General features: G+C 42.2%; 1 protein-coding gene and 1 pseudogene across 1 annotated transcript in view; one reads left to right on the forward strand and one right to left on the reverse strand.

Annotated features, from left to right (window-relative positions):
* Positions 1 to 3,017: 3,017 nt before the first annotated feature.
* PANK2 (pantothenate kinase 2) overlaps positions 3,018 to 25,593 on the forward strand; it is a 33,047-nt gene continuing 10,471 nt past the window's right edge. The window contains exons 1-2 of the mRNA XM_006894214.1: positions 3,018 to 3,521; positions 18,137 to 18,489. Of these exons, the coding sequence (XP_006894276.1) occupies positions 3,263 to 3,521; positions 18,137 to 18,489 (612 nt within the window). The 5' untranslated portion in view covers positions 3,018 to 3,262. The remainder of the gene's footprint in view (positions 3,522 to 18,136; positions 18,490 to 25,593) is intronic.
* LOC102843840 lies at positions 22,090 to 22,712 on the reverse strand (annotated as a pseudogene).

A 25,593-nucleotide genomic window follows, 5' to 3' on the forward strand; every position in this document is an offset into this window, starting at 1 on the left:
TCTTGACCCCACATTTCTCCTCATAGAGCCCAGCCTCCCGGATAATCTGTTCTGCATACAGGTTGAAAAGGTATGGAGATAGGATGCATCCCTGGCGTACACCCTTCCCAATTTTGAACCATGTAATGTTCCCTTGCTCTGTTTTGACGACTGCCTCCTGGTCCAAGTATAGGTTTCACATTAGAACAATCAAGTGTTCTAGGATTCCCATTCTTCTCAGAGTTAGCCACAGTCAAATGCCTTTGCATAGTCAATGAAACACAGATAGACATTCCTCTGGTGTTCCCGGCTTTCAGCTAAGATTCATCTAACATCAGCTATAATATTCCTAGTACCACGACCCCTTCTAAGCCCAGCCTGGACTTCTGGCAGTTCTCTGCTGATGTGCTGTTCCAGTCGTTTTTCGATAATCTTCAGTAGAATCTTACTTGCATGTGAAATCAATGAGATTCTTCTATCCACACTCTGTTGGGTTACCTTTCTTTGGAATGGGAACATTAAGAAGACAAAAATTCATACCACTAGGCCAGTATGCAACAGGATGACAGATAAAGAATTGAAGTTGTCAACAACTTCATCTCAGATCCACAATCAATTCTCTTGGCACCACCAGCAGTCAAGTAATCAAAAGACATACTGATGCACTGGGAAAGTCAGCTATCAGGGACCTCTCCAGCAAAGAACATGGGTGAGTCTGCTTGTGTCCTATCTACTATTTCTTTATGATATATACTATAACCAATTTTTAGTTCTTTCTTCTTTTTATTGTTATCTAAGTGAAAGTTTACAAAGCAAATTGGTTTTCTAGTTATTATATTTCCTAACTTTTTAAGGAAGCATCAAATAATTTTCCACCTTGGTTGTACCAGTTTACATTCCCACCACCAGTGTAGGTAAGTTCCATACTCTTGACAGCATTTGTTGTTCTGTATCTTAAGGGTGAGATTGTATCTCATTGTTTTTTACTTTCATCTCCAGATCACCTAATGATAATTTCTTCATGTTTGCTGAGTTCTAATGTTATTAATTTTGAACGTCATAAGTGGAATCATACAGTATGTATTATTTTGTTCCTCTTGCTCAATCTCAATTTCCTTGCATTTTAAGACTATTAACATCTTTCTATCTTCAGAGCTCAAAAAACTCATTGTGGTGGACTGGAACCCTCCATTAAGTTTTTAGAGGGTTTAATCTACATGGAGAGGAGATGATCTATCTTTCTCCCACAGAGCAGCTGGTGGACTCAAACCACCTGCCTTTGGGTTGGCAGTGCAACTCCCTACCCACTAGGTCACCAGAGCTTCCTATATCTTGATTAGCTGCCGTATTCCCCCACTAGTTATTTTAAATAACTTTTTATTTTAGATTTTTAAAAAATTTATTCTTTTCAATGAAAATTTACAGACTTTGGATTTTCATTCTTTTAAATAACTTTTAATGAAAGCCAGACTGTTAGCAAATTCACAAATGTTAGAAAAAGCGAAGACATAATATTTAAGAGAACAAAAATCCTTCCACTAGTTTAATACAATTTCATTGAATCTGTACCTTCCTTTGGCTATTACAAGGCAAGAAGCAGTTGAACTTCTTAAGCATTTCATCTTGTTGTGGTAATTGAGATGTAAAGGCGCTTCGTAAATTATAAAAAGTATACACATACTTTAGGTGGAACTGTTGAAGTGTTGTTTTAATGTTAAGGTTCATCTTGGCAGGCAAGGGATGTTGATGATGATGAGTCTTTGAAGAGGATTTAGCAGAGCTCATAGACATGGAGTAAGATCCCTCAGGTCAAAAAGGACCAGGTTGTTTTTTGTTTGGTTATTTTTTTTTTTCCGGAGTGGGGAGGAGGAGGTGGCAAAAACATAATGCAATTTACAAGAATAATTGTGTGTTTATGGCTCTTGTAGGGTGGCTCCCTCCAAGTGAGCGACAGTTTGGAAACAGAGTTTGCAGTGTTACTCTGATAATAAGGGCAGGGGGTTATTTTGGAATGAGCACGGGAATTCTGTTCAAGCACACGAGCTCATCCTACTAGTTCAGCCAACTATACCTGCCAGTCATTATGAAAGAGGTAAAAGACATCACAATCCCCAGGGCAGACACTTAATCATAATTAGCAAGAAAAGAAGTAATAACTAGTAATAACTTAGTGATCAAATGATCCCATACTCCTGTTAGACCTGACGAAGTGAGGGAATGCGCAGGTGGTACAAGAAGATCATTCAAAGTTTGGATAGTTTCTGATTGAAGGATTATTGGAACAACAGCCTTTTGGTGGTAGGCTTTTTGTAGGGCTGGGGTGTGTTTCTTTCCCCAGAAGAAAACGGAGTAAGATGGTGGGGAGAAAAAAAAATTCTAAGCTTCAAGGCCATCAGCAAATCTTTCTTCTCGGTCCAGGGCATCAGAGTGGTCCAGATTCGTCTTTAAGTCAATGCTGCTTCCCGGGTTCCCACACCCCCTCCTTCACCATGGGAGTGTGCAAAACCACCTCTTTCTTCTGGTTGCCTTGGAGACCAACCCCAGTCCTTTTCGTTCCTTCTGGTACCGGGAACATTTTCTCCAACGCAGGTGGTACGGAGGGGGCTCAGCCCAAAGAACGTCAGTGGCTGTGCTGCGGTGGTGGGAAGGATGCTAGCAAAAATAGTACAGTGGGATCTGCGGTCTACATGGCGTCCGCCGACCCAGGCAGATGGACAAAAGCTGAGGTCAGCTGCTGTTCAAGCCTTTTCTGTTCCTAACGACTGAGGGGCCATACACTGTGGCGGCACTGATGGGCTGGAGGGTGCAGGTCAGAAGAACCAGACCGATTAGGGAGGAAGGAATCGGGGGAGCGCGGCAGTGTCCCAGGAGCGTTCCAGGGCCCCAGGGCGCCACCTTGTCCACCCACCAGGCGGGTGGGAGAGGGGGAGGGGGCAAAGGGGGGGGCCCTCCACCCTCTCGACCATTGGGCGGTGCCGCCATCACTCTCCTCTCGGCAGTACCACCTTCTCCTCCTCTTCTGAGCCCGGATCGTCTCCCCGCCCTGCCACGAGAGGCTCCTATTGGGCGGAGGTGCGGTCGATCAGCTTCGAGTAACGGAGTCGATTGGATAACAGGCCCTCGGTCCGCCCCTGTCCTGCTCGGATTGGCTTGCTGCAAGTTGGCGCAACGGAAGAGGCGGCCGACCCTGGGTGCCCCTCTCTTGGGCTGGGCTGCCGCGGAGGAGGCGACCAGGATTCCGGCGCTGGGGGGCTGGCTCGGGCGGCAGCAGAGGCTGCTGCGGATGGGATCGGGCCGGTTTGGCGCGCCGATGGAGCGCCACGGCAGGGCCGCTGCCACTTCCGCCTCGTCGACTGGGGAACTGGCGCCCGGGGGGCCCGAAGGGCGGCGGCGAGAGCCGCTGCGGCGCCGGGCAAGCAGCGCATCGGAGCCGTCGTCGGGGACGTCGGCTGAGAGCGTGAGGCGGGACCGGCCCGGCTCCTACAGCGGCCCCACTCCGGTCTCCCGGCAGCGCGTCGAAAGCCTGAGGAAGAAGCGGCCGCGTAAGTGCCCCGCGGGGCGCCTCCCGGCCCGGCCGCCGTTTCTTCCCGCGCTCGCGCGAGAACACTGCCCCCGCTCGGTGGTCCCGCGGCGGTGCGGGCCGGGGCCGCGGGCTCGAGGCCTCCGACCCGCCGGCGCCGAGCCTCGGTCCCCGCCCCCACTCGCTTTTCGCGCCCTTGGCCGCTGCCTTCCGGATGTCGGCGGGGAAGGCCTTTCTTCGGGACCCTTCCTCCCTCCGACGCCCAGAGTCACATGATTTCTCCCCGGGGAGGGTTCTTTGACTCATTTCCGCGACCGCCCCGCACCCCCCAAGTCCTTTGAAGTCCCAGAGTCGACCTGCTGTCGGTTTCCAAGGAATTTTTAGACGTGTTAAAAGACCCAAAACCAACCCAAAACCCAACCCACGCAAACAAAACCCTTGAAGATTGCAGGTTTAACGAGGGAATATTGAACTGGTCTAAAACTGGGTTTCGTGTGCCCTGCACGTCTAAGCTTTTGAAAATTTGGGTCATCGCTGCCCCTGGCAGTTACTCTGTGTCCAGTTGTTTCTGATGCAGAGCTGTGGCCTTCGGTCTCTTCGGGCTTTCTCTTTTTCGGGGAGGATGTCATCTTCCGAATCCCACCTTAGGAGTTGCACAGGCTCTTCCCAGAGAAATCTGTCTCCATTTTACCATCGGGTTTGCATGTCTTCTTTGTGATTCCAGTCAAACGGAGTCCCCCTCCCCTTTAATTCATGACCTTTCTCTTTTGAATCTGTTGCTACCCTTGAAAATACTTAACTATCATTACTTTCACATGTGGGGTTTACAGTATATTGGCGTTTACAATTTTTTAAAAAGAATTTGCCATATTTATTTTATTAATTGTAATGAACATTTACACAGATTTTGGATTTCCATTCATTCATTGTTGCACTTTAAATTTGCGATATCTCTGTTTCACAAAATCGTTTGTTTAAATAAAGGGCAGGAGGAGTGAGTTCTTTATTAAATATTTAAGGTTCTTTAACCAACAAATCGTTTCCTAGGTGTTTGGATAATAAAAATGCAGAGGTATTTTACTATAAAAAGTTTAGAAGGATTTGGTTTTCATCTTGGAAGAGATTTGGAAAGCAGTTCATCCCTAACTCATAATTTTAGAGGCATTTACCTGATTTTTTTTGGTTTGTTTTATTTGTGATGACCCTAATTTCTTAAGTCCTCCTTCCTTCATGACTTTGTACTATGAAATAATCATCAGAGATGGATGTAAATTCCATGGATGTAGGAACTAGGAATCAAGAATGCATAGCCCTCTTAGGTGACCATTGATCACAAGGAAGGAAACAGTATTTGGGCTGTTTGTGTGTGTCAGATGTTACTGAGACCTTTAATAAACCAGACCTCACAGTTTTACAGATGAGGAAGCTTTGACACTTGCCCTGTGTCAGAACACCAATAAGTGGTACAATAGAAATGTGAACTAAGGCAGTGTAGCTTCAGAACACCTGTCCTTAACCACTGTGTTTGCCTGAATTGCTCTTATTCTATTAACTGTTTCCTTATTGTGGTAAGACCCAGCGCTGGCCTGGCCTTTTGTGTTCAAGGGTTTTTTTACTTGAGGTGAAAATTTCTAGCTAGAATGGAAGGAGTTCCAATTTTGTACATAAAAGTGATCTGGAAAATTATATTGCGGACTAGGCCTTGGCCTCTATCGTTTGAGTCTAAGCCCCTGCATTTTTAACAAGCTCTTCATATAATTCAGATACAGGTACTCAAGATCACTTTGGAAAACACCCCTTGGGTTGATGAGACTGTTTATGAGGAAAGTTTTGAAACTTTATAGGGTATGAGATAGAGCCCCATATTCTGTTTTTGGTTCTCCTTCATTGCTTTCTCTGATAAATGATGGAAAACCATCTCTTAGTTAATGAGACTTTGTAAGGAAATAAGCACTTAATTTTATATTTGTTATTTCTGTGTGATGCAGGGGCATACCTGTTAGAGGGGGAGGCAACTTACTACTTGGAAAGAATATAGTATATCTTTGAGAGAATTTACTAAGGTCTTAGAATTTAATGGAGATTAAAATTTTTGAAGATGTTGTTGGGAGGATAAAGTGTAGGATGGTGTGCCGCCTTTTTTTGGGGTTAAAGTCTGATGTTGTTACACAGCTGTGCAGTTTATCTTTGGGGCCCTGCTGTACTGTGAGGGCTCCACTCCTAACAGTTGGCACACAAAGTTGTCCTCTAATAGGTCACATCCGTGTTCAGTCATTAGAGATGAAGCTAAGCATATTTATATCTTAAGACCTCTTTTTGTAAGTTTAAGATTGGTTGGGATGTCTCATAGCATTGGGAAGAATATTAAAGATTTGTTTAAAGTGATGGAAACAAATATACCAACCATGGAACATGATGCCATTTCTGTAATTTGTGTTAGACTCTGCCAGATATTTTAAGACTGCTTGGTTTATCTTACCATTATCCTACAAGGAAGATAATTTTTTTATCCCTGGTGTTGAAATTGTCGTCTTTACCAGAGGGCATATTATGAGTAAGTAATGGAACTGGATTTTGATTATAGGTCTTGACTTCAAATCCAATGTTCTTAACTTTCCGTTTTGGGGGGAGGAGGAGGGAAGAGGAGGGAGGATGGTCCAGTTGCTTAGAGCAGTGATTTGTGGTCTCCAGCAGTCCTTCTCTGGTGGAAATGGCTTGAAGCTTATTTTGTACCTAGCACTTGTTCATGTATACACGTTGTTGTTGTTAGGTGCCATCGAGTTGCTTGCAACTCATAGCGACCTTATGTACAACAGCCCTAAACCCTGCCCTATCCTATGCCAATCGCACTGTCTCTGACACACCCATCCCGATTATCCCCGTCACTGAATCAATCTACCTGATAGAAGGTCTTCCCCTCTTGTGTCGTTCCTCCACCCTCCCAAGCATGATGTCCCTCTCCAAGGATCGGTCCCTCCTTAAAACATGTCCAAAGTATGTCAGACGAAGCCCCAGAATCCTTGCCTCCAAGGAGCCGTCCAGTTGAACCCTCTCCAGGATGAATCTGTTTTCCTAGCAGTCCATGGTACATTCAATACTCTTCTCCAGCACCACAGTTCAAAGGCATCAATTTGCCTTTTATCCTTCCTAGTCATTGTCCAACTCTGATGCATAACAAGTGATTGCAAAGACCATGGCCTGTATCACATGCATCTTAGTCTCCTGAGTGACACCATTGCTTTTCAGTACTTTGGAGAAGTCCCTAACAGCCGACTTTCCCATTGCAATACATCTTTTAATTTCCTGGCTACTGGTGCCAAGAGTATTGACCGTGGAGCCAAGCAGACTAAAGTTGTTAACAATCTCAATCTCTTCACCATCCATCCTGATGCTGCCAATTGGTCCAGTCGTGAGAATCTTTGTCTTCTTGACATTGAGCCTCAATCCATGCTGAAGGCTGCAGTCCTTGACCCTGTGCAGCAAGCACTTCAGGTCCTCCTCAGTTTCAGCAAGCAGGGTTGTGTCATCTGCATAACACAGATTGTTGATAGATCTTCCACAAATCCTGATGCTGCACTTCTCATAGAGCCCAGCCTCCTGGATGATCTGTTCTGCATACAGGTTGAGAAGGTGGAGATAGGACACATCCCTGGCGTACACCCTTCCCAATTTTGAACCATGCAGTGTTTCCTTGCTTTGTTCTGACGACTGCCTTTTGGTTCACGTATAGGTTTTGCATTAGCACAATCAAGTGTTCAGGGATTCCCATTCTTAGAGTCAGCCACAGTTATGATCCACACAGTCAAACACCTTTGCATAATCAGTGAAACACAAACATTCCTCTGGTATTCCCTGCTTTCAGCTTAGATCCATCTAACATCAGCTACAATATCCCTAGTACCACAACCCCTTCTAAACCCAGCCTGGACTTCTGGCAGTTCTCTGCTGATTTGCTGTTCCAGTCGTTTTTGGATAATCTTCAGTAGAATCTTGCTTGCATGTCAGTTGTTCTGTAGTTTTCACACTCTGTTGGGTCACCCTTTTTTGGAATGGGAACAGATATAGATCTCTTCCAGTCCATGCTCATAAATCTTGCAAACTTTTAGAAAAAGTTTTATTGAGGTTTAATTATGTACAGTAAAATGATAATCTTTACAAATATAAATATTCATGTAACCAGACAAAAATACGTTTTTATCAAGGACCCAGATGTGAATCCCTCAGGAGTGCTTAATCATAGCAGTGTCAGGGGCAAGGTGGCTCTTTGTGATAGTGTCTAAGCATGCTGTAGCATGTCAGGGAGCTGTTTGGACTCTTAAGCCAATAATGGAAACAGCATAACCTCCATTAGTGTAAAAACAAAGTTCTTTTTGTTTTTCAACTTTGTTTTGTAGTACTAACCTAGAAAATAGGTTTGGTTTGGCTTTTTGTGGAGTAGCTGTTTTAGTAGACTGGAACTGGATGTGGGGCCCATGGGGAATCTCTGGTTGGCACAAACAGTTAAGCTCTTGATTACTAACTGAAAACTTGGTGACTTGAACTCATCAGGAAAGAGCTTGGAAAGAAAGATCTGGCAGTCTCTTTCTGAAAGGTCTCAGCCATGAAAATGGAAGGGGGTGCAGTCTGTTGCATTCCTGGTTTTGTTGTGAAACTAAGTCTGCTCACTGATTTGCATTGCATTTTGTTTTATTTTTTATTTTGCCTATTAGGCACTGGAAACAGGCAGGGGAGTTACTGTTTTATAGCAGAAGAAAGACTTCATGCTTGGTTAAAAATCAACTACCTTTGAGTTGGTTCCAACTCAGCAGTCATCTGTTGGAATTGCAAGGCTGTAAACCACAGCAGATCAAAATGAGAGATTGCCTTTCTTTCCCTCATGAAGCCACTGGTGGATTTGAATCATAAGAAAGAAATAGCTTTTGGGATAGCAGTATAATCTGCAGGCTGCTATGCTCCCATACCCACATAGGATGGCTTGACCCAGTGGCTGTAACAGTGCAGTCAAACATAGCAGCAATGTGAGCATGTCTTGGGGAGAGGTGAAAATCATAAGGGTCATGAGTTGGGGTTGATTCTGTGGACTCTAACAATAGCTCATTCTTTTTTTTTTAAACAATAGCTCATTCTTGTGAGCAGAATGGAAGAGCTTTTTTTTTTAAATTTTGGTTTTTTTTTGTGTGTGTGTGTGTGTGTGTGTGTGTGTGTGTGTAGTATCAAATTAGACCTGACTGGTTGGTACAGGAGGAGATTGCCCCTCCTTCTCCAGCAAAGCATCTGGTGGATTCGAACCGCGCACCTCTGGAATTGTAGTGCGGCTTTTTGGCACTAGGCCACCACAGCTCCAAGAGCATATTTTAAAGAACCCATTATTTTGTCCACTTTAAATAAAAAGAAATAAGGCTTTTCATTTGGATGTGTAACATATAAAATGCTAATTTGCTATGTTTTTAGGCAAAAGTCTAAAAACAAACCAATTTAATAGTTGTACAAAATGGTACAGTATGATATTTTAAGATCTTCAATGGCGGATGTATGTATGAATCATACATTGTAATGATTGTTCACTGTTGGTCTTGCCTCTCAGGAGACTGCAAGCGAGAGATGTATGTTGGTAAAAATAGTTGGCTTAGTCACATGTTAAAAGGATCTAAAAGGTACAAGATAGAGCAGGATAACAGATTGCAGGCTGTTGGGAGAGGATTTTATGTTGAAAAGAATGGTTATTGTAATTTGTCAGTTAAAAGTCATCTTACTGGACTCTTTATTTTGGTATGTGTATTTTACCATAAAATTTTATTTTGTTGTTGGGAGTACACACAGCAGTACATAGCTAATCCAATGGTGTCTGCATGTTCCATTTAGCGACAGTGTTTATATTTGAATCCTGTGACCATTCTCTGTATTTTTGAATTGTTCTCACTGTCATAAGTCCCCTGCCCCCTCAGCTTCCTGTCTATAGGTAATTCTGTGCTAAGGTCTGGTTTTAGTTCAATTTTTGTTTTAAAGTCTGAACCAGTACAATTCCTGTTTAATATCAAATGTTGGTTTTAGTATATGCTACACAGTGTACCTGTTTATGAGTTGAAACATTAAATACTTGCTTTCTATGCATAAAAACAGATACACTAAGACATCTTTATTATAATAAGTTTGAAGCATGACAAGATAGTGTCTGGGTTACTTATTATATATTCCTCACATATAAAATTATTTTTATAAAAATGGAATTTGCTGAGGTTGTTTTATAACTCTTTTGTTAGGTGCTGTTGAGTGAAGTACCCATTCATAGCGACCCTGTGAACATTATTTCTGAAACTTGCCCTAACCAGTGCCATCCTCATCATCTGTGCCACACTAGCGCCCATAGTTATGATCACTATGCCAATCCATTTCGTTGAGGATCTTCTCCTTTGGGGACCCTCTACTTTTACAAGCATGTCTTTCTCTAAGAAAGACAATAACATGCCCAGAGTATGTTAGATGGATGACGTTTCACCCTCAGAGCTTCCTGGATATACTCTGTTCTTTTGGCGGTCCATGGTACTGGTGTTCTTCTCCAGCACTGCAACTCAAAAGCATGAAAATAAAAACAAAAACTTATGGAATGAATGAATAAAGGAGTCAGTTATGCTGCTGTTGTGAAGCACTGTCAAGAAAAAAAAGCATCAGTTCTTCTGTCATCCTTATTCATTGTCTAGCTTTCCAATGCATAGCAAGTAAGTTAAAAGACCATGACTTTTTAAACTATATCCTTGCTTTTCAGCACTTTGGAGAAGTCCTTGACTGCAGGACTTTCCCAGTGTAACATGCCTTTTTATTTCCTGACTGCTGGTACCAAGAGTGCTTGTTGGATCCAAGTAAGGTCAAATAATTTACAATTTCTGTCTTTTCTCCATTTATCTTGATGTTGCCTGTTGTCTCAGGGGTGAGGATTTTTGTTTTGATGTTAAAATGTAATCCATATTGAAGGCTGTAGTTCTTGATTTTCTGCAGCAAGCATTTCTGTCCTGTACAGGCGTTTTGTTCGTCCTTGTATTCAACAAGCATGGTTGTGCCATCTGCTTAGTGTTGATGAGTTTTCCTCTAGTCCTGATGCCTGCCACATTCTTCATAAAAGTCCAGCTTCTCAAATTATTTGACATAGAGATTAAACAGATATAAAAGGCGGATACAGCCCTGGTTCACACCTCTCTGTAACTATGAGTTATATGTGAATTGGACCTTTGAAATACAGGAGCTGTAATCTTTTGAGTGGCTTTGTTGGTTTGATCCCATATAGATAGAGCAAGAGCATAATGCTCTTAATAGAGTATAAATGCTCAAGGCCAACATTTCTTAAGTTAAGCCAACTGTTTGGTTTTAAGAAGACTTCAGGTGATACTAGAGTTTAAAGCCGTTTCAGGGCAGTTTGAGAGGTTCATCCAGCTCCCACGCCCCGAAGCACTCTATGGGGGTCCATGAAAATCTGAAATTCTGTTCTATATTTTTGTCAAGAATTTTATTAAAATGGGGTAAATAAAAACGATTATAAATTCTTACAGCAGATCTTCTGGAGCCATAAGGTTTGGATGAAACTATTGCTTTGAGCTATGAGATAATTTTTAGATCCTAGAGCAGAGATATTCTCTGAAGTCTTAAAATCAAATGTAAAACAGTGTGACAAGTGGAGGGTGGCAGCATCTGACCTCCAATAACTCCACAAGGAAGAAGCAGCTCCAGTGTCATCCCTTCCACTGCTCCACATGGAATGAACAAACCTTGGCTCTGACCCTGTGGGCTGGCAGATCTTTCTCAGCTCTGTCTCACACAAGTCTGGTTCTTTGCTGCCTTTGCTAATTTCCCAATTGCTGTCCGGGTTGCTGTGTTTTTGGTCTCAGAGATCTCACTGTTTTGTGCAGAAATCTGGCTCAAAGGATGCACCTCCTTTCTGCTTTGTCTTGGGAGTATGTTTCTACCCAACCTACCTTATGCAGATAACACAGGCTTTTTTGCTGGAAAGTAAGAGGACTTGAAACACTTGTTGGAGAAGATCAAACACTATAGCCAGCAATATGAATTACATCTCAGCATCAAGAAAACAAAAATCTTTACCACTGGACAAATAGGCAGCTTCATGACAGAGAAGAGATAGGAATTGTTAACATTTCGTCTTTTTTAAAAATGTCATTATTTTTTGTGTGTACCGTCAAATCAAATCTGACTGGTACAGGAGGACATTGTTCCTCCTTCTCGAGCAGAGCCTCTGGTGGATTTGAACTGTGCACCTCTGAACTTGCAGTTGCAGCTTCTTGCCACTAGGCCACCAGAGCTCTCCCAATTTCATCTTTTTTGGATCCACAATCAGTGTCCTTGGTACCAACAAGTCAGGAAATCAAAAGATGTGTTGCATTGGGAAAAATCTGCTGTTAGGCACTTCTCTAAAGTGCTTAAGTGCAAAGATGTCAGTTTAAAGTACCCCTGATTCAAGTTATGGCCTTTTCACTTAGTTAACATAAAAGGTGGACAGTGAATAAGAATGATGCCTTTGAATTGTACTGTTGGAGAACAGTAGGGAATGTCTCATGAACTGCCAAAAGAGCAAATATGTCTTGGATAAAGTGCAACCAGGGTGCTCCTTGGAAACAAACTTTGTCTCACATACTTTGGGCATATGTTGTATTAGGAGGGGCCAGTTCATGGAAGAAAGGATGTCATGCTTGGAAAAGTGGAAAGGGAGTCAGAGAAGGAGGGGAAAACCTTCAGCAAGATGCATTGACACAGTGACTGTAACAGTGGCCTCAAGTATATCAAGGATGATGAAGGTGGCACAGGTAGTTCAGATTTGTTGGTCATAGGATTACTCTGCATCATAGTAGACTTGACAGCACCTAACAATAACAACCACCTGAAAAGGTGCAATTTACCTTATTAGCAAGCTAGCTAGTCCCTTTAATAGACTGTAAACATGTCATATCCGCCCCCCATATTCTACTCAGCCATGTAGTGAAAGTTAAAGCCAAAGGCTGGAAAAGCCATAGTCAGTAATCCGCTGAGCACACTAGATGTTAATTACTAGAAGTCATTGAGTTGACTGACTCGGGTTAAAAATGTCTGCCTTGAATAGTATTAGCCTTTTTTTTAAGTATTAGCTCCCCCCCCCCTTTTAAGGTATGCACTTTTATTTAGCTGGTCTCAAGTCAGTGTACAGGTAAAGCCCTCGCTGCCTCCACATCTCAGCCACCCCAGGGAGACCAAAAGCCTTCAGTATTAGCCTTTTTTAAAAGAGCTGTGTATATGTTATAGGAATCCAGGGGCCTTGATGACATAGATTATATAATAAGATATTAAAGATTAAATACTAAGAGCTTAGTAGTTAGAATACAGAAGCCTCTCCTTAGGTAAGATTTGCAGCTTCCAAACCTGATGGAGGGTTTGCTGTTTGTCAGAACTGATGGCAGAGGCAACAGGGGACAGGAACAAGTCAGAAAAGGAAGGTGAGAATCACTGAATGGCCCATGTAGAGACAGTTAGTTGTATGTTTGCTGTGTTTGTTAATAAAAAGAACAACTTTCTTTGCTTAAGACTTTTGTGTGTGTGTGTGTGTGTGTGTGTGTGTATATATAAATTGATTTTCTCGACTTATTTGAGTATGTAAAGTTTATTAAAGGGCATTTTTATTTATTTGCTGAAAGCATGTGTTCTGTGCTCCTATTTTGGTATATATAATTATTTAAAATGTTTGGCTCTGACGTATTTGGATTTGTATCTCCTGCTTCTACCTTATTAATTTTTTAAAAATTATTGTGACTTTGGGTGTTGTGTTCTTGAATGGGCTGTTTAAACTTACTCTTCATTTTCTCAATCTAGAGAAATTGGTATCTCTGATTGAACCTGAACTTCCAACCTTTTGGTTATTAACTGAATGCATTAACTATACCATATGAGGATTCTCGGAATATTATTATATGGTCTTAATTACTGTGCTTTTATAGAATATTTTCAAGACTACCTTATTATTTTAGAAAAGACTTTTAACTGTTCCTCTTTTAAGGAGTTGTAGTGACATAGTAGTCATAAGGGGTTGTGCTCCCATCCCAAAGTTCAGGGGCTCACATTCACCAGCTGCTCTGTGGGAGGAAAGCTGGGTCGTCTTCTCCTTGTGATTTGATGCCCCTGAACACCTGCTGTGGAGGGCCAGCTGTCAGTTCCAACTTGATGGTACACAACTATGTACGCTCTAGATTTGTGCTTGTTTAGTGTTTTTCTTTTTAAAAATCTTATACTACATCTTCCATGTAAATGTTCTGTTGAATTTGATGTTCTCCCATTGTCCTTGCTAATAGAAATTGAGCTCCCCCTCCCCTGATATTCATGTCCAGCTCAGTGCTTTCTTGAGTGGAGCAGCTTCTCTACCCTCTTTCTTTCTAGATATGTTTTTTAAAAAAAATTTAGCCTCTGGGTCTGAAGTAGTTGATTGAGAACTTGAAGTGTCAATTGCAGTGTTTCTCCAGAACTGCAGACTTTGGTAGATTAATTTGAGGTGAATTGATTGGCATTGTAATGAAAACATTTTCTTATCTTGAAGTAGATACATTTCTTCATTGTTAGTACATTATTACAATTTCTTCATAGAGATCATACACATTAAGATCGTATTTTGAAATTTTTCTGATTGTAAGTGACATTTTATGTGCCATTTTCTACTTTAGTTTTACTATGTTGGAAATTCAATTGGTGCTTATGTGTTTTGTATTTTGAATATCATTTAAAAATTAAGAGTTTCAATTTTGGTCAATTTTCTTTATTTTTTTTCTGTTATAATCCTAATCTAGAGAGGAGCTCTTGTGTCTAAGTGGTAAGGAGTTGCCCTGCTGACCCCAAAACATGTGGTTTGAACCTACCGGCTCTCTGTAGGAAAAAGATAGGGAGGCTCCTGTATGATTTACTGCCTCTGAAAACCTGCTGGAGGGTCACCTGTGGGTCAGTGCCAACTTAGTGGTACACAACAACAACAATCTAGTTTTTCTCCTTTGAGTGACTAATTTAGTCATCTTATTTACAATACTTACGTAAACTAACTAGCAGAGATCATATTTGTTTCCATTCCAAAGAAAGATGATCCAACAGAGTGTAGAAATTAATGAACTGTATCATTAATGTCATATGCAAGTAAAATCTTGCTGATGATCATTTTTAAAATGGCTAGAACAGTACATCAACAGAGAACTTCCAGAAACTCAAGTTGGATTCAGAAGAGATTGTGGGAAGGGATCTGGATTTAAAGTAGAGAATACTAGAAAGATGTTTATTGTATTTTTTTACTATGCAGAGTCATTTAATTGTGTGAATAACAATTAATGTATCACATCGAGGAGAATGGGAATCCCAGAGCACTCAATTTTGCTCAGGCAAGACCTACACGTAGATCAAGAAGATATTTTTTAAACAGCAGGGGAACACCACATAGAATCAGGAACGGTATGTGACAGGGTTGTATCCTCTCTCTATACCTATTCCGTCTTTATGCTGAGCAAATAATTTGAGAGGCTGGACTTTACAAGGAGGAATGTGGCATCAGGATTAGAGGAAGATTCATCAACAGCCTGTGTTATGCAGATGGTACAGCTTAGCTTGCTGAAAATGAGGACTTAGAAAATTTGCTGCAGAAACATCAGATACAGCCTTCAACATGGATTACATCTCAACATCATGAAACAAAAAATCCTTACCTCTGGGCCAATAGACCACATGATAAATGGAGAAAAGATTGAAATTGTCAGTGATCATATTGTTTGGATCCACAATAAAAACCTTTGGTCCCAGCAGTCAGGAAATCAGAAGATGTGTTATGTTGGAAAAATCTACTGTGAAAGAACTTTCCAAAGTGCTAAGAAGCATTGATGTTATTTTAAACAGGTATATCTAATTCAGGCCATGATCTTCTCATGTACTTGCAGTGCTTCTGAAAATTGGACAGTGAATAAGGATGATAGAATTGTTGATGTATTTGGATTGTAGTATTGGTGAAGAGTACTGAACACACCATAGATTACCATGAGAACAAATATGTCTTGGAAAAATGCAACCAAAATGCTCCTTGGAGGCAAGGATAGTGAAGCTTTGTCTCTCGTACTTTGAATATGTTGTTATGAGGGGTCAGTCCTTAGAAAAGGACATCTTGCTTGGAACAGTTGAGGGTTAGTGAAAGAGAGAAAGACTCTCAATGAGGTGAACTGACACAGTGACTTTAGCAGTAGACTTAAGTGTATCAGATGACTAATATGGTGCAGGAGAGGGAATTGTTCAAATCCATAGGGTCTTTGGAGTCCTAGGCAATTTAAGTCTAATAATAGCAACATAATCTGTTGTTGCTATCATGAAATTATATTTGCTATTTACTTTGTGACTTTTTTTTACTTTGGTAATTACACCCACATCCTGTGCTACTTTTCACTAAAAGTAACAAGTAGCTATTTTTTTAGAGGGTGTTATCTCTCACTTCCACCCTTGGTAATCATTTGCTGCAGAAGATCAAAGACTGCAGCCTTCAATGTGGATTGAAGCTCAACATCAAGAAAAAAGCAGAGCTCTGGTGGCCTAGTGGCAAGAAGCTGCGCTGCAGTCCCAGAGGTATGCGGTTCAAATCCACCAGAGGCTCTGCTGGAGAAGGAGGGACAATCTCCTGTACCAGTCAGATCTGATTTGACGATACACAAACAAAAAATTAATTAAAAAAAACAAACACCCACCCCCAAAAAGAAAAAAAAAGCAAAGATTCTCACCACTGGGCCAGTTGGAAGCTTCATGAGACGTAGTGAAGAGACTGAGATTATTAGCATCTTCAGCTTGTTTGGCTCTGCAGTCAACACTCTTGGTACCAGCAGTCAGGAAATCAAAAGAGGACTTGCATTGTGAAAATCTGCTGTCAGGATCCTCTCCAGAGTAGTGAAGAGCAATGATACCAGTCTAGAGACTAAGGTGCACCTGATCCATGCCATGGTCTTCGCAGTTACTTGCTAAGTATGCATCAGGGAGCTGGACAATGACTAAGGATGAAAGAAGAATTGATGCCTTTGAATTGTGGTGCTGGAGAACAGTATTGAATATACCATGGGCTGCTAAGAGAACAAACAGATTTGTTGTGGAGAGGGTGAAGCCAGATTGCTTCTTAGAAACGAGGATTTTGAATCTCCTTCTGTCATATTTTGGGCAGGTTGGAAGGAGGGACCAGTCCTTGGAGAAGGGCATAATTCTTGGAACGGTGGCAGAACAGCACAAAGAGAGGAAGACCCTGGATGAGGCGGATTGACTCAGTGACTGGAGTAAAGGAAGTAGGTGTGTCAGATGACGAAATTGGCTCAAGACAGAGTGGGGGGTTCAGAGCAGAGTTATATAGGATCAGTGTTGGCTCAACAGCACACAACATCTGTGTATTATATTTTTTAAGCTTTAGGGTACTCAAAGTTTTTACATATAGTTTATAGTCCATAAACCTCCATCTTTTTCAAGTATACAATTTCATGTGTTTTCACAAATACATACATACATACATACATACATACATACATACATACATACATACATACATACCTACGAATCTCTCTTGTCCCACAATCAGGATTTGGGTTAACACTGAAGTTTTGTTGCATTCTCTCCCTTCCTCCAGCCCTAAACTCTGAGCAGCTTTCTATTTGATGCAGGAATCACTAGTATGCATTTTCTGGACATTTTTGTCATGTAGTGTAAGACTTCACTCAGTGTGATATTATATGTGTACTTCTAGTTAGTGTCCGCCTTTTTAAGTCTCCTGTTTACTTCTGAAGCTCTTTCTTAAGTTTGAGTTCTTATTTTTGAGGCTTATATTTCTTTTATGGTGGTGGTAGTTTACAAAGTGGATGCAGTGTCTTTTTACTAATTTATCAGGATAGACGGTAGGAGAAAGGGGTTTGTAGCCAGATATGGAGCACACGTATAAGGTTCCTCTTCCTTCTTGGTAGTAGTAGCCACGTGGGTGCATTCTAAGTCAACATAGCTTGTTTTTATGGGTGTGAAGGTGAGCAGAGTGTCCATAGATGGAACTCACTGACCTGACAGTTGTGCCAAATGCATTTGCCCATAATTCACCATTTCTGCTCTTGTTTTCTATCTGGTTACTGCCTCTATTGATCTAATTCTACTAATAGTATCCTTCTTGTCACTTTCACCTACAGACTATTCCCTTGAGCATTGATTGTGGATCTGAGTAAAATCCATTTACTATGATGCTGATTTCTGTCCAGTTGTGAGAATTTATTTTCTTATGTTAAAGTGTCATTCCTATTGAAAGTTGTCGTCTTTAAGTTCTATCTTTAGTGCTTCAAGTCTTTGTTTTCAATAAGTAAGCAGTGTGGGTTTGTTTGTAAGAGGGTTAGATTGACTCAGTAGTCTTATGTTTTGGGTCTTTTTTTTATGTTCTAGCTTTTCAATGAGGTTTTTTTTTTCAAGATACACTTCCTGTTCGGACAGAATCATATTTCTTTCATAAACCTTTTTGTTTGTAATTATATTCCTTGGAAAACACAGAATGTTAAATAAGTTCCAAATTTAATAAGTGTCAAGTTAGGGATCATAAAATATTTGGCTATTCTGACTTCTTTTTTCTCCCTTTTCCCAATTTAGTTTTTCCATGGTTTGGCTTGGATATCGGTGGAACACTGGTCAAGTTGGTTTATTTTGAGCCCAAAGACATCACTGCTGAAGAAGAAGAGGAAGAAGTGGAAAGTCTTAAAAGCATTCGGAAATACTTGACCTCCAATGTGGCTTATGGGTCCACAGGCATCCGGGATGTGCACCTCGAGCTCAAGGACCTGACTCTGTGTGGACGCAAAGGCAATCTGCACTTTATACGCTTTCCCACTCATGACATGCCTGCTTTTATTCAAATGGGCAGAGATAAAAACTTCTCGAGTCTCCACACTGTCTTTTGTGCCACTGGAGGTGGAGCGTACAAATTTGAGCAGGATTTTCTCACAGTATGCATTTTTTAGCTTATATACAACTTATAGTAATCTGATTGTTAAAAATAATACCATTAGAAAGATTGGTGTAAACCAGGTAGAAAGATTGATTCCATCTCTAATGGAAATGAAATTTTCTTGACAAATTAAAATTAGGTATAAATCGATGATAGTTAGGAATTAACTAAAGATCACTGTATGATTTCTTTTTTGCCCATTTCAGATATGTTAATTAGAATCAGAACAAACAAAAGCAGATTTTGTTACTCTTTTAGTATTAAAACTCACTTTGTGTCTGGGGAAAGCAGAGTAAGAAACAATACTATGAGTCTTTATCAATAGAACTGACAAATAATTTTAATAAGTTATGGTCATTTCGTGTCGTAAGATTGTTTACAGTATCTTGTCTACCCCTTAATTTCTTCTGACCCTCTCAGTTGTTTCCTGGCAAGTTCACTAATTAAGTAGAGGAAAGAACATGGGTCAAAAGACTAAACCATGAAGCTAGTCTGAGAGGAGCTGACTTTTGGTAGATCCTTTTGATGTGTTCTATGCTACACATTTGCTAGAAGGAGTTCTTGGATGCTGTCTGACCCTGGCAGGGGTATGCCATTGGAACCTGGCTTCATTTTCCTTCAGTGGATTCCTGGAGCATGGCATTGGGTGTAGGTCCTTTGGGAGCAGTTACTGGGATAGGTGGGAGGATTGACAAGTGAATTGGACATGACCCTGACCTTCAAGCTGCAATGTAGATTGAGTTTTAAAATACCTTCATATTTTTTGTTGCCATATGAGAATATTAGGCCAAGGAGATTCTGTCTTTAATATTCACCATGTCTCTCTTCGTGTGCCATTGTGTGGTTTATTACCTTATCTGTCTCCTCTCATAAACAAGCAGTAAAAATAAAAAAGAAATCCATTGCTGTTGGGTCAGTTCCAGCTCATAAAAACCTACAGGTTGATGTTGTTAGATGCTGTCAAGTTGAGTACTGCCCATAGTGACCCTGTGAACAACATATCCGAGCCCTGTCCTGTGCTGGCCTCACCATCTGTGACACACTTGAGCCCATTGCTGTAGTTACTGTGTCAATCCATCTGGTTGAGAGAGAGTAGATCATTTGTCTTCCATGGTTTCCAAGGCTGTGATCTTTACAAAAGCAGATTGTTACACTGCTTCGGAGTGGTTGGTTGGTTTGAACCTTTTGATTAGGAGTCAAGCACTTAAGCCACTGTACTACCAGGCCTTCTCTTCGTTTTAACTGGCCATGGTAAAGGTGAAATGTATTGTTAAATAAGGTTTTATATCCTTTGCTTAAATTTTTCTTTAGTGGTTGGTTTATTTCTTTGCCACCTGTAAGTAAAGGGAGAGTTAGCAGGAGGAAGAGAGGTTTGCTTTCTTTGTGGAAGCCTTTAAGTTGCAATATAGGTTGTGTTACCCTGGACTGTAATTAATGTAAGGAAGAAAATCTGTTTTCAGTACCTCCCAGAGGTGCCCTTTGGAACCATTGCATCTGTTTACAGATCTTCCCTGTGTTTGGTAATCTGAGGGGCAACAAATGAATTTAGGAATGAATTCTTAGGCTGTTGGTATTTCTTACTCTATGCACCCACTACATCTCTGTAGGGAGTTTCTGGGCGATGCAGTGGTTAATGCTTGTAGCTGCTAAGCAGAAGATTGGCAGTTTGAGTTCACCCAGAAGTGCCTGAGAGGAAAAGCCCACCAGTCTGTTTATGAACTATCAGCCACTGAAAACAGAACAGCACATTTCTACCCCGTGGGGTAACCAGGAGTCAGAATTGACTTGATGGCAAAGACCACCACCATCTGTCCTTGAAAACGATATGCTAATTAAGTGTTAAATCCTGTTCATGCGGTAGAAAGGATAGGTTATTAAATCATAATGAAATGTTTTAAAATAGTGTGGTTACCCAGTCTTTTTCTAAATGGAGATCAGATTTTTCTCACATAACAGTGCATTTGTTTGCTGGTGCTTCACTTATTTATGAGTAACACGCGGTCAGGACATAATTTAGTCATCTGTATATCACCCATGCTAACAGTTCAGCAGGACACTTATGGATAACAGTTATGGAAAGGGTAAGAGGAGAAAACAATTTTCCGACATAATGGTGAAAAACTACTTGGATTTCAATAGACTATTATTAGTGGAAGATGATTTGGCTCAGAAATTAAAATACTGGCTGTTTGAGATTCAAGATTCAAGAAGTCAACATTTACTTCTTGGCAGGGCAGGCAAGACCAGGTAAAATAAAGACAGTCATGAACACTTAAAAGGGGTAGAGTGTGGTCAGTAGAGAAGTAACTTAATACTCTCCTCCATTTTTTTTTCAGTAACTTAAGTACTGTGTTTTTGAATATTTTCATGTTATAACCTACCCATCCATAGCTGACCCTTTAGTGGGTTTTTAGAGGCAGTAAATTTACAGGAGGAGATTTCTCATCTTTTTTCCATGGACCAGCTAGTGGATTCCAGCCACGTACCTTTGTTTTGGTAGCTTATTATCTTACCACTAAGCCACCAGCACTCTCTTAATATTAACTTAATAAGTGAATTAATTACTAAAGGTTGAAGTGACATTAACTACATTCTCTGCAGTAGATGAGAGAGAATGAGTATAAGTATTAACATAAGATCTAAAGGCTAGATGTGGCTGTCGATGCACACAGGTGCTTTAGGGGCATAGAATAGTGCATATGCAGGCAGACCTGGGCTAAGAATATCTGCATAGCCAGCTCCTGCCTGCCCTTTAAACGGTGCTTCACACATACTCTGTCATGGGTGATGCAGTAGACCACACTTCGATTTTTATGATTGGGGGGACTCTTCCTGGTAACTGACACTGGAAAAATGGAGAGTCAGAGCCTTGGATTGTTGACAGACGTGTGGAGAACCACTTGTTTAAAGCGGCACAAGTAGTTGGCCATCATTCCTGGTGGAGGGCTGCCATCCTTCAGTGGGTGACATGGTTTCAACTCAGCTTTTGTTTAATGTTTACATAAATCATGTCCCCACCTACTCAGACATAAATTTCTTCATCACAGTTACCTTCAATTGCTGCATGTAACTTTGAAATTATTTAGAAGTCTTTTTGAACCTTTCCTTACCATAAAGTAAGGCTAAATGAACCATAGGCACTTGTTTTAATGGACTTAAATATTTTTTTTTAACTACTCTTTCCATCTTTTATCAAGATTCAGGGTCACTGTTCTCAGACCAAAGCCCATTATCAGCCAGGATCAGGGTCTCTTCTTAGGGAGGGAGGAGTCCATGTAAGAGCTCACTTTCACAAGGTGATTAAAGACAGAGAGGGGACCCTGTTCTTCCCCAAACTGGTATAAGACCTCGATGCCTCCAAGTATCTGTCCAGCTGTGGCCACCTGGCTGGATGTTGACCCTTGGGAGACAAGGGACGGCAGGAGAGTTTGAGACGTCCAGGTCTTAGAACAGTTTCTGTCCTGGTCAGGTCATGATGGATGGGCTGCCCTTGTCCCCTTCCTGGGGTGTAGCCTGTGAGCCAAGTGGCTCTACTGAGTTTGAAAAGCAGTGTGTCACCTTTGCAGCTTCCGGCACCTGCAGGTGTCTGGGTTGAGCTCTAAGCCCCGCCCTCGGCAACGGAGGAAGCTGCGGCGTCGGCAGCGACAGCGGCAGGTCGGGGGTTCAGGGCGCTGGCGGCGCTGGGCACAGGTGGGCACAGGGGCCTGGGGCTGGAGTGGGATGGGTGATGTCAGCTGGGGAAGGTGCTCTGGGGATGGAGTCCCAGCCCGGAATGGAGCGGGGCTGAGGGCGGTGACGGGGAGTGGCAGCCCTGTCTGGCTTCCCAGCACTGTCTCTTTGTTTTGGTCTGCATTCACATTGGCTGTGCTCTTCCAGGGACATCTCCCCCAGCTGGCTGCTAGGGTACCGGATCATGAGGATCTGCATTCGCACTTGGTGTTGGCCTGTGGGCACGCACTCCAGGCCGTCGTCGGGGCAGCAGCCACCACAGCGGTGCACAGTCACACAGCTAGGCACAAGCTGCTTGGTCACAGTGCCCATGAGCTCCACTGTCAGGGGCACTACCATCTCCCGTGGCTGGCAGGCGGCGCGGGCGTATACGTCGATCCATGATACCACTTTCTTCTGGTGACTAGGGGCATCAGGCTGGGAAGCAGGGGCCTGGGCGGGAGCCAGCTGCAGGAGCGTGGCAAACAGCAGGCGCCGGAGCAGGGGGCCCATGGTGGCCTTGGGGGCCGCACTCCTGGAGCGCCCGCATCGCTCTAGCCTGGCGGCGCGGGGTGCAGCGGCAGCCACAGACCCATGGCGCGGGCCAGGGCTCGGGGAGCAGGGGCCGGGCGAGGGGGGCGCCTCCTCCAAGGCCCCCTCCCAAGCCCCAGGCACCGGCAGGAGGAGCGGCGGCGGCGGGAGGAGCTGGGCGGGTGGGCAGCAGGCGGCAATATGGGATTGGTGGGGGGCCGGGCTGGGGCTGGCGGGCGGGCAGCTCCTGGACTTAAATATTTTTAAAGACATGAAAATGGATCTCATGTGTACAACCTGGTAACTGTCTGCCTATGCTTGTAAGCTTAGTTCGTTGTTTAGTCTTGTGTGTTGAATGTTCCAAGGAGCACTTTGCTCGCAAGTGGTACTATTTAGTTTTGGGCCAATCTGTGATTTGCTGGAAAAGTGACTTCTGGGACTGGCTTCAGTTATAAGTTGAAACAATATCATAGGGTACAGACTCAGGTTATTCTAGTCTATATCAATATAGTGTATCTGGTATTTATTTATTTAGTTATTTCTTTTTTTCCTTTCTTTTCTTCTCCCTGCCTCTTTTTAAACAGTCCCTCGGTAAGGACTATCCACTTAGCTTTTTATCCAAAGATGAAATTTGTAGGTGAAAGGAGTTAGGAGTTAGCCTTCGTTACAGACTGGTTCATTTCAGGGTCGAAAATATGGAACGCTTCACGAATTTGTGTGTCATCCTTGCGCAGGGGCCATGCTAATCTTCTCTGTATCGTTCCAATTTTAGTATATGTGCTGCCGAAGCGAGCACAATGTATCTGGTATTTTTTAAGACTTTGGATTTTGTTTTCCATTTTTTTCTTTCATTCGGACTAAGGTCTTCATTTTTTTGTCTGTGGTCAGAGCTTTTTGTGGTGGTAGCAGGGTACCATTTTGTTCATCTGGCCTCAAATTAGAGGAGACTGTCTCCTCTGGGCTGTTGTTGCTATTGTGTGTTGTTGGGTTGGAACCAGCCAATAACTGACACTTCAGTGGGTTTCATAGATAGTAAATTACACAAAAGATTGCCCGTCCTTCTGCAGAGCAGCTGGTGGTTTTGAACCGCGTACTTTTGGGATTACAGCTCAAGTTCTTACCACTAGGCCATCCTTTTGGTCCATTGTTGCTGTTGTGTGTTGTCAAGTGGTAATTAACTCATAGCTGACCCTCCAATGGATTTTCAGAGGCAATAAATTTAACGGGAAGGGACTGCCTAGTCTCCCATGAAGTAACTGGTGTATTTGAACCGTGTGCTTTTGGGATTGCAGCACAGGTTCTTACCACTAAGCCACCAAAGCTGCCCTTTGGCCCATTAGTCCTGTGGATTTCTTGAGCCTTTCATTTACTTTAGTTGGCTATAGACAGGAAGATGCTAGAGGTTGTTTCTGGCAGCTCAAAAGCTTTTAAGAACTCAGATGATATTTACCAAGCTATGACATAGAACATTATGAAGTATGTTATGCCGCTAGACCTAAATAATACTCTGTGAATATGGTCTTCAAACCCAGTAGTAAGTCGGTTTCATAAAGTGTTTTGCGTATATTTAATTTTCACAAGTATGCCTTCTGTGTTTCCTCTTCACACACATGCACTTTCCCTCGCTCATATATGTAGGGGTGTGTGTGTATCATGTAGGTATGTAAGTAAGGGAGCTCTGGTGGCCTAGTGATAAGGAGTTATGCTACCATCCCAAAGGTACAGAATTCAAATCTGCCTGCTGCTGTACCAGAAAAAGATGGTCAGTGTACTCCTGTGCGATTAACTGCGCTGAAAACCTACTAGAGGGTCAGCTATGTGTTGGTTCTTACTCAACAGTGCATAACAATAATAACATAAGAATATGCAACATATACAAATATGTACATACAGTGTCCACAACTTGACCTACATAAACACGTACAAGTGCGTACAGTATGCTCTGCCATATGCCTGTCACACCTGTATAGCATTAACATCTACCTGTGTAACCACTTAAACTTTGGGTTATTACTACTGTTATAGAATGTATATTGTTAGGTGCCTTCAAGTCAAGTATGACCCAGTGACCCTATGAACAGTAGATCTGAATCCTGTGCCATCCTCACCATTGACTCACTTGAGCCCATTGTTGAAGTCACCATGTCAGTCTGTCTCTGTGGGGAACTTAGTCTCTTGTTGAACTTCCACCCTTCCAAGCATGATATCCTTTTCCAAGGAATAGCTTCTCCTAGCAACAAGTCATGTCCAAAGTAGGAGGGATGAAGCTTTGTTATCCTTACCTCCAAGAAGCACTCCATCTGTACCTTTTTCAAGACATACCTGTTTGTTCTTTTGGTGGTCCACGGGTTATTCAGTTCTTTTCACCAACATTACAACTCGGGTATCAATTCTGTCATCCTTACTAACTACCCACCTCTCAGGTTCGTTTCAAGTGATTGAAAAGATCATGGCCTAAATCAGATGCACCTTTGTCTTCAGACTGACATCATTGCTCTTAAGTATTTTAAAGAAATCCCGGACAACAGACTTGGCCAAAAACCAAGTCTGTTACAGTATTTACTGTTACTGTTGAAATCTAGTAAGGCAAAACTGACCTGTGGCTGGCTCCTCAGTGGGTTTTCAGAGGCAGTAAATCACACGGGAAGAGAGTGATCATCCTCCTCCTGCAGAGCAGCTGATAGATTGGAACCAAGTGTGTTTGGTTGGCAGTGGAACTCCTTCCTTGCTACTAAGCATCGCAGAGCTTCCTCAGGCCCTCACAGTTCTCTGTAAACCTTGGTCACATTGCGAATTGCCATTCTTGTCACCAGATTAACTTGTCCAGTCTCTAGTTCTCCCCTTTCCCTCCATCCTTGATAGC

This window comes from Elephantulus edwardii, unplaced genomic scaffold, assembly GCF_000299155.1.
Source record: "Elephantulus edwardii isolate Elephantulus edwardi_28Jun2011 unplaced genomic scaffold, EleEdw1.0 scaffold00138, whole genome shotgun sequence".
In the NCBI taxonomy this organism is placed as follows: domain Eukaryota; kingdom Metazoa; phylum Chordata; class Mammalia; order Macroscelidea; family Macroscelididae; genus Elephantulus; species Elephantulus edwardii.